Source organism: Malus domestica, chromosome 15 (genome assembly GCF_042453785.1).
Source record: "Malus domestica chromosome 15, GDT2T_hap1".
NCBI classification, from domain to species: domain Eukaryota; kingdom Viridiplantae; phylum Streptophyta; class Magnoliopsida; order Rosales; family Rosaceae; genus Malus; species Malus domestica.
The window spans coordinates 1,666,119-1,681,575 of record NC_091675.1 but is presented as its reverse complement, the minus strand read 5'-3'; the positions used below and the strand labels follow the sequence as shown (position 1 = coordinate 1,681,575).

The window sequence follows — 15,457 nt, the reverse complement described above, 5'->3', positions numbered from 1 at the left end:
CCTCTGTAATAAGACAAAGATATATAAACCAAATGCATAGACAGAAGAAAATTCTCATAACAAGTGCCCAAATGGATTTTGGATTTCCACCTTCAAATGGATTTACAGCCGCATGAAATGTTGATGAATTACTTGAAAATTATACGCCTGAAACAAAGAATGGAAACATAAAGCAGTAATTTAAATTGTAGCCTAAATTCATTTATTATTCATCATTCATAATTCACACACACAATAATTCAAATTATGCATCAAAATGAAAATTAAGCTTACAATCCAAATAGATGTTACAAACCAAAACAAATAGAAGTTAACAATCCAAATAGAAGTTAAAGTTTCAAACCAAAGGAAAATTGAAACTAAACTTCAAAAGGTAAAATTCATTGATCAATTCTTCAAGTTTAAAATGTAGAAGCTTTTGGATGAGGCATTGAACTTGTAGAAGATTGAGTTTGTGTTAAGCCTATATTACAAACAAAGAAAACATATTAGTAGCAAGAAGAATTAAAGTTGAAAACCATTTAACAAACAAATAAAATATATTATAATTTATAAATATGTGTTATATTATAATTATATATTATATAATTTATATAAATTATATATTATATTATATTTTCGGTACGGTATAGTAATACCGTGGTAATGGTATCCATTACCAATACCGTACCACGAACTTTCAGTACGGTACAATACCGTACCATTATTGTTGGCACAAAATCAGTATGGCACGGTTGGCAATTTAGCAAAAAAATCCATCCCTAGTTTTATGGGCCGTTGGATTTCCAACAGTAAAAAAAATCTGAAATTCAAACCCAACGGCTAGTGATGCGGCACAATCTATGTGACGACCTGTCCCTAATTTTACGTTTTTATAAATTTTAAAATCGTGATTTTACAAAAATTCCCTTAGAGGCGAAGGTATTAACTTTCTTTGACCAACGTATAGTGAAACGTACGAAATATTATTTTGGTGTATTCCTGAAGTACTCGACGATACAAACGCGAAGGCGTAATCGGAATTGAAATCGAAGCTACGGTTAAAATTTAACGAAACATCGAATACCGAAGACAAATTAATAAATTTCATAATTGATAGATATTTTTTTGTGACTTGTTTTAGGGAGCCATGTGTGTGGCTGGGGTGGAAACAAGTTGTGAGGAAGGAGAATGTTGGACGGAATAGAAGAATGGAGAATGAGAGTTTCAGGAGGGGGTGGTGGCGAATCGGATGAGGAGAAAGGAAGAGGTTGCCCAATGGAGATAGAAGGAAATGAAGGGAAAGGAGAGAGATGAGTGGCACCCAACCAAGACCTTCATCCCCTTCACCCCTGTACCTACGTACTCGATCGGGGGTGCCATTGGGTTCGAAGCAGTTTCCGGCGATCCTCACCTATTTTTCGAAGATTTTCACCCATTCACCACCACCAAACCTCATCATTATATCCCAACATCCAATTCTAGACAAAATTGACACGAAATGGTGGAGATTTCACGAAGAATACCATGTGGGTGCCGCGGAAGACTTGCCCAAAATCTACCAATTCTGAAATGTTTTCCTTCAATAACCACCACCAAAACACTCCTCAAGAGGTCAGGAACAATGCCCAATCAATGGTTGGAGCGTCGGAGTTGATTTGAGGACGAATCAAAAACACCAAAATTCTAGAGTTCATGGTGATTTGAGGCTTTTCTCGGCCAAATTGGACTTGGCCACAGGTATAAAACTTTCTCTACTCACTGAGATCTTCATTTATGTCAAGTTTGAGAATTTTTAGAAATAGTTGAATTTTCCGACGAGTCGGGGCGATCGGCTGCTGTGTGCGGCGGCATGTGGGCGGAGACCCCACCTGACCTTCCTAGGCTAAATTTGATAGCCCAATTGCATATGTGAAGCCATTGCATGAAATTTCATCGTTTGAACATAGTTTTGATAAAGACCTCTACTTGATCCTTATATGAATTGACGATCCAACCGTTGGATCGTCACCAAACTTTAATACATTATAGTATGTAATATTTCAAGATATTAGAAACTTATGGATTAGGAATCCGACATGCGGATCTTCCCAAATTGGATTTGTAAGTTTGTAAAATAAAACGTCGGTCGCCACTTAATTTTAGTAATTGGCGGAGATCTGACAGTCGGATCGTTCTGAAACTTTAGGATGTTGTTCTAGAAGCATAATATAGATCTCTGGAAATTACGGATAGGAAATCCGAGAGCGGATCTTCTGGATCGAGTTACGTATGGTTGTGGACCCTACAGTCGATCTTTGACCGACGGTTTACTTTTGGTCAATAGGTTACCAATCATTCTAAAACGTCCTTGGGGGATGTGTTTTATGTAAGTTACGTTTTCTATTGATAAGAATTCTGAGACGTGATTTGATAATTGTTCTAGGCGACGATCATTCGTGACGCCTTGATATTGGTGTTAGGGAGTTGTAGCGCAGACTCCAGGTGAGTGGGCATTTTTTTTCTATATATATATGTATGTATGTTACGGTTTCCAAAACGTTTTCTTAAATGATTTATGTTTTGAATGCCATGTCATAATGAGTTGCATTTTGACTATTGCACTGTTATACTTGAGAATTATATTATTTGATGTTGTGGAGACTCAGGTAAGCTTCAGGTGAGTATTATGTGATTAAATGGGTTGTATTGCATTGGTATGCATATATTTATTTAGAGCTCATCATGGTTGCACCCTGTGACAACCCGTCCCAAATTTTACAATTTTATAAATTTTAAAAGCGTGAATTGACGAAAATGCCTTGGAGCCGAGGACTTTGATTTTTGTTGTCCGTCGTCTAGAGGAACGTATGACTTATTCTTTTGGCGTATTTGTATAGTACTCGTTGGTATGAACGCATAGATGAAAGCCGTTTGCAAGTCCGAATTATAACTGTATAGTTACGGACATTTGAAATTGGTTAGTTAAAGTTTAGTTTAAATTATTAGAACTCCCACCTTGTGGGAGTAGCCACCAATCAGATTTTTAAAAAGGTTAGGAGCTGCCCAATCAGGAGGAGGAGAAGGAGAGGAAAGGAGGGACCCGAAATGGGTCATTTTTGACCCGCGAACCAACATTTTTGACCCGGCCATATCTCCTTCATACGAACTCCTTTTTGGGTGATCTTGGTATCCATGGAAATCCCTTGATGAGCCCTACATCCTAGTGGTGTTAGATTTTCTTATTTCTTTTCCATTTTTCCAGTTCGAAACCACAAACTCACGGGTGTTCCGGCGGCTTTATCCCTCTTCCCGGTGGCTCCGACAAGTTTCACCATCCATGACCACCACAAAAAGACTTCTCTCAACCCCAAGAACAAAGCCCAAGCAGTGTTGGAGGCGTCATAGTTCGATTCGAAGCCGAATCAAAGCACACCCTTTTCTAGGGTTTCGGCGGGTTTAAGTGAAATTGTAGCCTTTCCTGGTTAAATTGGACTTGGACACAGGTATAAATCGATTCCTCATGTTGTGTAGATGAATTTTCATGTTTGGATCGTGTGATTTGGTGGAGAAATGAGAAAGTTATAACGATTTAAAATTTGCCTAGTTTCTGACGACCTCTGCCACTTTTGAGGCGTTTTCCGGCCAAATAACGGTGAGATAGCCATCGTGTAAGGTACCAGTCTCTTCATCTCATTGAGAACTATGATTTTCGTTTTTGAATCACTTGTTTTCGTTGAGTATTGACAAAGTTATGGACGTTGAAAGGTTGCCCAGAAATTCCGGCGAGTTACCAGTTTTCCCGCGGACAGCCGTATTTCAAACCATTTTCTGGCCACCTCATGCAACCATTTGGACTCCAAGCTGGTATAATCTTGTTCTAAATTTCTATAGCTTCGATTTGGTATATTATGGGTAGAATTTGGTTGAGAAACAAGTGAGATATGGTGTTCCAAAGATCGCCCAGGAAATCTTCAAAAACTGCAGAATCTGGCAAAGTCCCATTAAGGTCCACCACTTAATTAGAATAGTAATCGACGATCCGACCGTTGGATCATCACCAACTTTAATACATTATAGTACATAATATTTGAGGGCCATAGAAACTTACAGATCAGGAATCCGACTACGGATCTTCCCGAATTGGATGTGTAAGTTTATAAAATAAATGTTAACCGCCACTTGGTTTTGGGCAATTAGCTGAGATTCGACCGTTTGATCGCAATGAAATTTTAGTATGTTATTCTAAAAGCATAATGTGGATCTTTGGAAGTTGCAAATTGAAAATCTAATATGCGGATCTTCCGAATCGAGTTATACAGGGTTGTAGACCCTACCGTCGATCTTTGATCGACGATTGACTTATGGTCAATGGGTCTCAAACTATTTTAGAATGTCCTTGAGGATGTGTTTTATGTGAATTACGTATTCTATTGATGAGAGTTCTGAGATGTGATTCTATAATTATTCCAAGCGCCAATCATTCGAGACACCTCGATGTGCGTGCTAGAGAATCATAGCGTGGACTCCAGGTGAGTGGATCTCTTCCTTTTATCATAGGTATATAATTGATAGCTCCTCAAACGCTTCTAAAGTGAATTGTGCATGTTACCTACAATTAATTATTGTGAATTACGAATGGCTTGATCCCTAATTAGGGTACGTAGGCAGTCTAACGAGACGTTAGATGCAGTCACATAATAAATGAGACTAAATAACGGAGACAATAGCCTTGTTTAGGGAATTGAGTAATGTGAGGGACATTGGTGGAAAATATAAGATTTAACCCTATGATTTGGTGGTTAATTATTGGTTATACATTAATGTATGAAGAATCAGGAGATTGAAGTAAGGAAATGTAATTAATGATAGTTAATTAAACTAGTATCTAATTGGGCTTATCATTGATAATTATCTCCGAAAATAAGTAGTTCGGGAGTAAGGTATGTGATTGATCCGCTTAAATTTATCCCTACGCTGCTTGTTCTTACCTGGCTATGTTTGTTGACTGATTTTCTCATATGTTTTTTTCGGTAACTGTTGTTTTCAGTCGATTACCCGGTGCTGATTGTCCACTGGATCGGATTTGGTAGTTGACCCGGTTGTGATGATTACGATGATTCAATTAGCTTACATGGAGAAGGCGGATTCCGATTTGGCTTCACGGAGAGGTACTAACTTCGATTCGTTACTTAATAATTAAAATTGCAGCTCTCAATTAACTTATACTCATTGACTACCTACAAATGCAGTAAAAACTAGGTGAAGAAAAATCTACAAGGGTTCGGTTTGGCTAGTGATGTATAGAAACAAATTAGGGTTCTGTTGGTTGCTAGGTTTCCACGCCATATCATGTTACATTTTAGTATAACAATAAACGTTGCTACATTATGTTGCAACTCTTGAAGATCTTTCATATTCCGTAAAATGTTGTTGTTCGGTATTCATTTATGCTTTAGTATGTATACATCTATTTTCAATTTTCAATTTTGGTGAATGATATATAGATGCATATTAAGAAAACTGCTAATAGTCCCTTAAGCTTCTTTTGAGCTTATCGCATCTTTTGTTGGATGATTCCCCAATGACATAAAAAATAAAGCATTTAGGCTTGTATTATTTGGCGCCTATTTCCGTTTGCTTTGTTTCGTACTCACAACACATGCATTTTCTATACCATTACTTCAAACCGCAGTCATGACTTGTAGAGAATAGCTTATATGATCGTTCACCTAAGGCCTCATGTCGAAGAGTGCTGGGCTTATTTGCAAACTGGTTCATCACGTACTTGTTATGTGGAAGAATGCTGACCTGATCTTAGAGCTCGTTCATAACACTCTCTTTGCGTGGAAGAGTGCTGGCTTAGTCAGAAGGCGATCCCTTTTGGTGAATTGGAAGAAAACAGTTCCGAGGTATCCTTCGTGAGATTTCTTCTATCAGGGTGGTTGTATTTGACTTCTTAATAGTTTTAATCAAGTCTCAGTACTCTTCATGTTTGTGTTGGCGGTTTCTTTAATTTGTGATCGTTTCAGTTTCAACGAGATTTTACTTTCGTGTCATGTCTGAGAGGTGGTCTGTGAATTGGTTTACTTTTGTCCATGTACATCTTACAATGCTGTTTATACTGATGCGTTCTAAAACTTACTGTATCTGCTTTTCTTTCTACTTCTTCAGCTACTCGGATGGAGCTATACCTTAATGCATGTATACTGATTCTTTTGTGTTCGAACTCAGGCTATACTATGGTTGTGAATCTGTGATTGTGTGAAAACTTTTAGATTTTGTATTGTCTACAAAGCGTGTCATTCTTCCTTTAAATTGTGACTCGTACGACATTGGCCAATTTTCCTCAGAAACTAAAATAAATGACCAAATTCCCTCTTATCATGCTTCCAAAAATTTGATGTTTTGTGAGGAAACATCCCGTAGCCGAAAATTGGCCTTTGCAATAGTTTCGCGAGGAAATCAGCTGTAGGGGTACAAGTTCGGGTCAGTTGGCAGAATGCTATCTTTTGTAATGGTTTAGGGAATTGGATCCCATTTGGATCCATTTTGTGGGGATTCTAGAGATCTCCACATCGTAACCATTCATCGTGTATCGTGTTGTAAAAAATTATTTGATTTTTTTAATTTAAAATTAAACATAAATAGTATCTGATAAAAATTGACGATACAATGTACGATGAACGGTTGAATGTGGGGATCGGATCCTCACAAAGTGAATCCGAAGAAGATCCTTGTTCACAGTTTAGAGAGGAAATCAGAGGGACAAGTTCGGGTCGGTTGGCAGAATGCTCCAGTAGTATCAAATGGGGAAAAATGGTGTAGGTGGGCATGTCTTCGATTTCATTTGACATTGGCTAGGCACTTGCAAGTTGGACGATGCAGCACCCACCGCTTTTGACATAGTGGTGCCGACTCACTGGTTTTACTTTTCCTCCTCTATATTAGTCACACTATTTGGCTCTATATTTGGATGGAAGATTATTGTGCCAATAAAACTTCGGTAAAATTGTTTGATTAGAAAAACTTGCATGTAATGTTGGGTGGAATCAGAATACATGGGAAGCTCATATGCTAGCGTGATTTGGCTGCCTTTTCCTTGAAGTTTATTTGTTTTGAATATGATATGTGTTTTGGTTTGTGTGCAAAGGAATGACTTTTGAAGTGTAAAAAGCCAAGTTTTATCAAATTAATCCTAAAAAGATTATTTGTTTTAATCACGTTTTCATCTCATGTAAGCTATGTTTATTTCTGTATGTTTCTTTACTCTTGCGATTTATTCATGCACTTGGTCAACAAGGAAAAAGCAACATCAACTAAAAAAACAAGGAAAATGTAGCAAACCCAATGGGTTGGTGAAAGTAACAAACCCTACGGTTTAAATGTGTTGTGACTGTAAACCCAAAAACCCATGTCATAGTCATTTCTTACTTTTACCAATACTAGATAAAGCTCACACGTGTGTATATAAAAAGTAAAACAAAAACTATCATATAGAAATGTATTTTTTTTCTTTTTTTAATTAAAAATATTACCATGGCAATGTGGGTGATGTTTGAAAAATAAAGAGAAAAATTGGTTATTTACGTTAACTGGATAAAAAATTAGGCTAAGCTTCATAATAGATTAAGAATAATGTGGTTTAAATTTATCTTTAGTAAGAATCAAATCTAAAACTTCTCATTGAAAATCATAATAGATTAAGAATAATGTAATTCAAATTCGTCTTTAGTAAAAACCGAATCTAAAACTTCTTACTGAAAATAAAAAATACCAAATCGTAGTACTAAAGGTTTTCATTTTATTGACAAAGAAAGTTTTGTTCACGGCAATTTGGAATACCTTCTAGAATCCATATATTCATCTTTTTCGTTTTTCCTCCGCATCTCTTTTACGGTTTCCTACTAAATTTTCCCCGGTTGCAACTTGCAATGTTCCAAGAATCCGCCACGTTGAGAGGCATCGAACGAAGACCATGATTCTCTTATCAGAGGCCACACGTGCAAATATTAAGTGCATGAAAAAAACACGTGGGCGTGGGTTTGGCTGCACGTCATCGCTCGAAAGATCACAAGGCAGTGGCTCTAGCATTGCCGCCAGGAAAAATACAGAAAAAGGAAAGCGCAGACCCGAGAGATTGCATTTCACACAAGAGAGATGATCCTCGCCGTATCATTTTTGTGATGATTCTTGAAATTTTCTGATTATATATGTTTATTGTATATTATGAGATTAATTTTTGTTAGTTATTATTTATATTCAATTATAGCTAAATTGGATTAATGGTCCCATGATGAGAGAGTAATCGGAAGATAGCCCTCGTGGTGAAAAAATTCATATTTAAACCCTCGTGGTGAACTCTGTTAGAATTTAAGTTCAAAATTAACATTTATGTAAACTTTCCGTTAACCCAAAACTAACAGTCCCACCCTTTTCCCAAAGATTTCATTGGATTTTAAATTTTTTGGTCGAAAGCAATGTCACCTTTTGTGTTCTTTGGGTTAATTCAATCCGAGCGAGTTTTTAAATTTTAGCTCTTTCTCTGAGTAGGATTCCTAGAAGAAAAAAAGGAGCTTGCTTTCACGCTTAGGTGGCATCTGCGGCTGAGATTTGATATGGGTTGTGAAGTTTCAAGCTTTTGGCTCCAATCCCTTGTAATTTATTAACCTTTAGATTTTGTAAAGTTCGAGTAAGTTTAAATTTATCACCCAAATTGCGGTTCTTTCTTATTTTTACAAATCCTGAAGCTTCTTTTACTACAGAGAGGCTCCAACCACACCATCTTCAATCTGTAAGTCAGTTTTCACAACCCAATATTTCGTTTTTCAATATTTGAATGGAATCAAACCATGGATCAACGAATTCATAGCCTTGGATGAATGAGTTTTTTTTCTCTTTTAGTTATGAATGTTGAATGGGTTAACGGATAGATGAGGAGAATGTTAATTTTAAGCTTAAATCTTAACGGAGTTCACCACAAAGGTTTAAATTTGATTTTTTTCACCACGAAAGCTATCTTCCGATTACCCTCTCACCACGGGACCATTAATCCAATTTAGCCTTCAATTTTAAATAAAAAAATTTATAATGATTTCTGACTGTACAATGTATGATAAATGGATCATATTAGAAAATCTTTCCCACTCGATAAAGCTTACTCCACTCCATAAAGCTTCGGTCTTTCCTCCTTTATCTTCTTTCTTCACTCGTATCTCGTGTTAGTTTTACAAAAGGTCATCACGTTTCTCTCTCTCTGGGGCAAGCAATTGGCAAGGTTGGAGGCTTTGGATTTCCAGGTAGCAATGAACACTCTCTGCTCATGCTATGTGCTTGGTTTTTATGTTTTTAATTTGTTTTTGTTTCATTTTTCCTAAGAAAATTAAATTATTAGAAAATTTCTGAGTTCTGGGTTTGCTGTAGTTCTTCTGTTTGTGGGGCCCAAGATCTGGAAATATGTCATGACTCCCGCAGTCAACAATTTTTTATTATTGCTGATTTCATTTTTCGTTCTATTTTTTTTACAGTTAACAATGTTCAATTCTTCTGGAACATGGATTGTTTGATTCTTTGACTTTTAAGATTGGGTTTGGATGGTTGATCTAACACCGCAGTTTGCGTGATTTTTCCTCATTTATTTATCATTTTCTACCCCTCCCTGTTTCATGCAAGTCCAGTAAACGAGCAGCTATTAAGTTCCTGGGTGAAGCTGCACTCAGTTGCGAAGGATTTTGATATCGAAAAATCTGTGGACATGTTTCGCCTCTGGAGCACTTCTCATCAGCAAGAGGACGATCCCTTGAACCATGACGCTAAGGTAATGAAAAAGTTTGAAGTATACAAGTTTTCAAGGAAATGTGGAAAAATCTTTCTTAGTTGAGTTCATGAATTGCAATATATATGCAGATCAATGAGCTGAAGGCTGCGATTGGACCGCTATCTGGACGCAGTTTGCAGTTCTGCACTGATGCATGCTTCAGGCGGTACTTGGAGGCGCGAAATTGGAACCTTGGCAAGGCGAAGAAAATGTTGGAGGAAACACTCAAATGGAGGTCAACCTATAAGCCTGAGGAAATCCGCTGGGTAAAATTGCTTTACTTTTTACGATGTTCTCTGTTTCTGATGCTTACATTTCTAGCTGAGTGTTGACGTGATTGTTGTGTTGTCAGCGCGAAGTTGCATGTGAAGGCGAGACCGGGAAAGTTTACAGAGCAAGTTTTCGCGATCGTAGTGGGAGGACTGTTCTTATACTGAGACCGGGAATGCAGGTATTAAGCGTTGTCACTTTGTATTTCTGATTCGTTGAGCATTCACTAGGGCGAAGATTAATGCTACTGGAAATGTTGCAGAACACGGTATCAATAGACAATCAGATGCGGCATCTGGTGTATCTGATTGAGAATGCTGTGTTCAACCTTCCGGAGGGCCAAGAACAAATGGCGTGGCTGATAGACTTCACAGGGTGGACGCTAAGTGCTACCGTGCCTGTGAAATCGGCTCGAGACACCATCAACATTTTACAGAACCACTACCCTGAGAGACTAGCAGTAGCATTTCTCTACAATCCCCCACGCATTTTTGAAGCATTTTGGAAGGTTTGAGTTCTGTTCTTCCTATTTGCTTCATTGAACATTACTTCCGCCAAAAGAATCGGGGGTCGTGCGGTTATAATCTAGTAGTTATTCAAATTGATGATAGATAATTGAATCGAGTATCTGAGATTGTTCTGTTCTGTTGATGCAGATTGTCAAGTATTTCTTGGATAACAAGACATTCCACAAGGTTAAGTTCGTTTACCCGAAGAACAAAGATAGCGTGGAGCTTATGAAACAATATTTCGACGAGGAAAATCTCCCTATTGAGTTTGGAGGACCAGCCATACTAAACTATGATCACGAGGAATTCTCTAAACTAATGAATCAAGATGATGTGAAATCAGCTGCATTTTGGTGCCCCGATGACAAACCACCACATTGGGCTAATGGGCGTTCTGGAGCTGAGGTGGCTCCAGAGCCAGTGAGCCTTACACCAGCAGCCAGCTGAGTCTCCCGCCCCTACTCTCAGCGCATGATCGTGATTAATCACCGGAATCCTCCATAGCAGGAGCTGATAACCCTAAAGTATAGGAGAATAAGTGAGACGGACTAACTGGTTGAGATGTTGCTGTAAGCCTGCAAGCTACGATCCAGTGAGAGATTATCTTAATACTAAACATGTTTAGTGACTACATTATCATTAAGAAAACAAATTAGCAATCTGGCATCGGTTTGTTTTATAAATATCTCATCAAATGTGATGTGGGTGAGACCAATCAGCCAAGACGTAATTAAAATTCTAAAGCACTTGTTCGCAAAACCTTCATTTTTTCCCGTCTTCTTGCGCCTGAGCTTGAATCTTGTTACCAAGTCTAATTTGGGATGGGAAAATGATAAATACGTGCACCGTTCCCCGTTTTAGTCTGATGGCCAGAAATAAAATTTATTAAATCGAATTTTATTAGCTTTGGGGGAAAGAGATGTTATCTACTACAATGAAATACAATATTTTACCATTTATATACTTTTGTCCAAATCAAAGACTGTTTCTCTCTTTCTATCACACCCTTCTTCTAAACAAACCTCTCACCAAGAGTTTATGGAGGAAACAACATAGAATGCGAAACATATAAACTGTCAGCTACACAAACAGTACTAAGTCAAAATCTGTCGTTCGAGATGCACGTTAAACGCAGACAAGGTTAGCTGCCTTTCGAGATTGAGCACACAAAACACGTTGACATCACAACAGGCGCCTCTTGAAAGTTCGCGTGGTCGTTTGGTAAGTGCGGACCAGCAAACCGACCCCTATGCCAACTCCAAGGCAAACGCCAAGTCCGATACCCACGCCAACTCTCACACCAGCATTGAACCATGAGAGTTCTCCGTCTTCACCGTCCATATATTCCGTCCTCCTCCAGTACATATTGTTGTACTCATCCTCGTTCTCCGGCTTGTAGTTTCTGTACTCTGCTACCTGCAATTCAAGAAAGGTTAGGGGATCCCAAAACGTACAATCCCAACCGAAGAATAAATAACAGAGATATGAACCATAACAAATGAAAGATGCTATGATGACTAATTATTTAGCCCTTAGTAAGTTAACCTTTCCTTCTTTACGCAAGAGATAAAACCAACAGAACAAATTCATGAGTGCCATCTTAACCAGGGTAAATTAAGACAACCATCTTATCAAGATCCCAAAGATAATAAATCGGTGCCAATATAACCTTCAGAATACTGTCTACAACAACCCAGTAGAAGGTGGGGCCCACAATGACGGACCATCCCCACGTCTCGTTGGATGAGGCCAATGTAAGTCTGACTTCAACAAGGATATGAAAAAGAAGACAGAACCGGCAAATTGAATACAACCCCATCTCTTGAAAACTGTGCCCTACCCATAATACCCATGTGCCATAAGATAAGATTCTGTTTGCAAGTCCTTGTTTAACAAGAAGTACGTTTCTGGGCAGGAAGCACAGGCAGGCAGTTGCAAGGCTCGTACGAAAGAGTTAACAAAGGCGACAATTTCACCATACCGCTATATGGTTTTAGATCACTGGGGACCTGCCTCCCAAAAACGACAAAATTGTTCAACACCTCATCTATCAAATGAGTCCTACAGACTACAGTACACTGGTGTGCGGGATGCACCGGTTTTATGGACCGCTAGATTCGAATGTTTGGATTAAAGCATGTAAATCTAGTCATCCACGGAAGCAGACACCGATGCATTGTACAATTTTTGATATCAAATACTGCAATGACTGCAAATAAAGCTTCAAATAATTTTTCGCCTTATAACAAACAAAAACCGACCCTAGAGTGAGGCATTAGATGAACACAGGCGCCTTACAACATGCATATACCGACACTACCCTAAGATACCAGATAAATGCAACTATGGCAAAGCACTGAAGTGAACATAACAAAATTTGAGTTTCAATCTTTCAATACAAAAAAAAAGTTTCAATATGTACCTCAATATCAACTCCACGAGAGACATCTTTCTGGCATTCGGTTGTCTCGTACTCTGGTATTGCACCCAACGTGCTCTTCCTATTGTGTTTCTTTCTAAAATGAAGCTGCAGTGTCTTGGTTAAGATGATCGGTGTGCCAGAGAAGCATCCTGTGATGTAAACTTCAATGGTTGGTGCAGTTAATTCAGCGCCACCAAGATGTTTCCCCTTCAAAAATCCAGTGCAAGCACTGATATCTGATTCACAATTCATGCTCCATCGCTTGACATTGTTTTTTGATTCCCCAATGAAACCGTTGCTATTAGACATCTCTAACACCCCAGAGAGGATGAGATCATCTTTGTCATACACCTCAAATCTCGCGCTCCCCGTCAACCTTATGCTGTCTGTATTCACAAATGTGGCCTCTTCAGACTTCTTATCTACCCGATCCCTTCTAAGATGTGAAGAAACACCTTCAGAGTGAATGCTAGTTTTAGCACCATTGACTTCCAAAAGGGTATCCGGGCTTACAGGAATATGATGGAGAGTCAGAAACTTTGGGGTCGAATCATCAACCTTAAAGTTACTAATCCTCACATAGAAGACTCTCAAATCAAACCAAGATGAAGGTAATTTACTGCAGGGCTGGTAAGGAGAGTATCTTATAATCTGGAGGGCATGATTCTCAACTTCACCATTGCTTGAAACTTCATTTGAACCATCCATTTTTCTTTTAGGAGAGCAATCCTCACTGAAATCCCTCGATATTGATCAAAACGGCAATGTCATTGCCGTAGGAACCACACAAGTTGAACTCAGACTGGCATAAGAGACCTGTGAAGAAATAACCAGAATATCTTCGGTTCAGATAATCACAAACAAAGGGGAAAAAACCCAGAAGCCCAGATGGTCAAACTCAAATCCATTAAACCAGCACATAATCAAGAAAGGTTTGCCTTTGCCGGGTAAAACGGTATTTTTGTAAGGGAAAAACAAAACACCCCATATTTAGAAACAGAAAGTTAGAAATCCATAGATTGAGGAACAAAGAACTCAATCTCACAACTGAAAGAGCAAAAATCCAGCTATATAGGCTAACAAATAGGATTTGAAAACAAAAGGTATATGCTCACTCTTATCTTGAACAAACACAAATCTAACTTCATAGAAAGATGAAACATTTATATGGGAAGTAATTTCCGCACACACGCCTTTTCTCCGTCTGCACACCCTTGTATATTTATAGCCTTTAAATATAAATCAAAGAACATAAATAAACACGAGTGTGCAAAACGAGAATAAAACTGTGCAAATATCATTTCCCATTTATATTAACCTAAAAGTATAGCAATTCAATCAATTTGCTATCCAAATTTACAGATTAATTTTAGAGCCTTTCACTGCATGAACATAGTCTTCAAACAAATAAAATAAAATTACACACAATTTATTTGAGCAGAGGATGAAAACAGGAAGACCCACCAGCAGATCCTGGAATTAAACAAGAATTGAACAATTCAAATCTTCAATCTTCAAATCCAATTCGTAATTTCGTAAAACTTTAAAGGAAAGCAAACGAACTGAAACCAAATTGAATTTTGAAATGTTTGCAAGAGAATATTACAAAATTACGAAGAAAAATAAAATAAATATGCTGCAAAAGCTGGCCACAACCAGTCAATTCACAGAAGCAGCCAAATCCATCTCTCTCTTCCTCTCAAACGAATCAAGAGCCACAAACAAATAAAGAGAAACAAAAAAAATAAAAAAATAAAAAACTAACCAAGTAATTGATTCAATTCCATCCACAATCTTCAACTGCAGAGAGTGACTTCCCGAATCGCTTTCGAAACTCCTTCAAGGTCGAGGCTTTTGATTCTCCTCCCAGCCCAGAATTCGTGGCTGCGAATCAATATTACGATTGACCCAAGTCCTCCAAAATAAAATAAAATAAAAATAATTGTTGGTTGCTTTTGTTGGTGTTTCCTTTTTTTTGGATGGAAAAAGAAAAAGCTTGAGGCTTTTGAGTTTGTGGTGCGTGGATTCTGAGAGTTTCCGAAGAAGGGAATGAAATGGAGAGATGGGTTTTATAGGGGAGCAGGAATCTGAGAGGGAAATGGGCGTTTTCTTAAATTTTGTTGTTCATCTTATCCGATTGGGGAGGAGGCAGAAGAATTTGGACTGGCTTCCTGTCCCTGAAACCCTGAAAGGGATGGGCAACGCCTAATTGCTTAGTTAGAAATTAATAATTAGTTCTTTTTTAGTGGTGCAGTGTTCGCCCCTCTACTCTCTTTTCTCACCGATCTTTTTTATTCACCACCATAAATAGTTAGAAAACAAATATACTCTCTTCATAAAAAAATAAAAAAAATCCATGGTTATTTTTTCGGATTAGTAATACACTTACAATCTATTTATATAATTACTTATATCATCTCTCTATTAGAATTGGAGTTGCCGACTCCTCGATACATGTGAATCTCATTTCTATAAGAATGA

General features: G+C 37.9%; 2 protein-coding genes and 1 long non-coding RNA gene across 8 annotated transcripts; 2 read left to right on the top strand and 1 right to left on the bottom strand.

Moving 5' to 3' along the window:
* The first annotated feature begins 1,179 nt into the window (after positions 1-1,179).
* LOC108174759 (uncharacterized) lies at positions 1,180-6,237 on the top strand. Of its 5 annotated transcripts, XR_011576189.1 has the most exons (7): positions 1,180-1,719; positions 2,405-2,463; positions 3,224-3,464; positions 3,566-3,634; positions 3,727-3,825; positions 5,009-5,129; positions 5,654-6,098. It is a non-coding gene; the product is annotated as an uncharacterized lncRNA (long non-coding RNA). The 5 variants fall into 5 exon arrangements; XR_011576188.1 differs by lacking the exons at positions 1,180-1,719; positions 2,405-2,463 and adding an exon at positions 6,133-6,237 and having other exon boundaries at positions 2,852-3,464; positions 5,654-5,870; XR_011576190.1 differs by lacking the exons at positions 1,180-1,719; positions 2,405-2,463 and having other exon boundaries at positions 2,857-3,464; positions 5,667-6,098.
* Positions 6,238-8,431: 2,194 nt separating this feature from the next.
* On the top strand, positions 8,432-11,213 carry LOC103450487 (uncharacterized). The gene is made up of 6 exons (XM_008389851.4): positions 8,432-9,257; positions 9,636-9,775; positions 9,865-10,041; positions 10,128-10,226; positions 10,308-10,553; positions 10,702-11,213. The coding sequence occupies exons 2-6, from the start codon at positions 9,713-9,715 to the stop codon at positions 10,999-11,001; spliced, it is 885 nt and encodes a 294-aa protein (XP_008388073.1). The 5' UTR covers positions 8,432-9,257; positions 9,636-9,712; the 3' UTR covers positions 11,002-11,213.
* Positions 11,214-11,435: 222 nt separating this feature from the next.
* LOC103450486 (uncharacterized protein At1g01500) lies at positions 11,436-15,256 on the bottom strand. 2 transcript variants are annotated; one of them, XM_008389850.4, is made up of 3 exons: positions 14,742-15,256; positions 12,977-13,792; positions 11,436-11,970 (listed from the first exon to the last, which is right to left on the bottom strand). In XM_008389850.4, the coding sequence occupies exons 2-3, from the start codon at positions 13,682-13,684 to the stop codon at positions 11,737-11,739; spliced, it is 942 nt and encodes a 313-aa protein (XP_008388072.1). In that variant the 5' UTR covers positions 13,685-13,792; positions 14,742-15,256; the 3' UTR covers positions 11,436-11,736. The 2 variants fall into 2 exon arrangements, with proteins under 2 accessions (XP_008388072.1, XP_017191696.1); XM_017336207.3 differs by lacking the exon at positions 14,742-15,256 and adding an exon at positions 14,441-14,616.
* Positions 15,257-15,457: the final 201 nt, after the last annotated feature.

Bases quoted from the DNA above. Each gene is read 5' to 3' on its own strand.
- LOC103450486 (XM_008389850.4), bottom strand. From the start codon at position 13,684: ATGGATGGTTCAAATGAAGTTTCAAGCAATGGTGAAGTTGAGAATCAT. The intron at 11,971-12,976 runs GTACATATTGAA...CTTGAATTGCAG, and splicing joins CTCGTGGAGTTGATATTGAG to GTAGCAGAGTACAGAAACTA.
- LOC103450487 (XM_008389851.4), top strand. From the start codon at position 9,713: ATGTTTCGCCTCTGGAGCACTTCTCATCAGCAAGAGGACGATCCCTTG. The intron at 10,042-10,127 runs GTAAAATTGCTT...TTGTGTTGTCAG, and splicing joins AGCCTGAGGAAATCCGCTGG to CGCGAAGTTGCATGTGAAGG. The intron at 10,554-10,701 runs GTTTGAGTTCTG...CTGTTGATGCAG, and splicing joins TTTTTGAAGCATTTTGGAAG to ATTGTCAAGTATTTCTTGGA.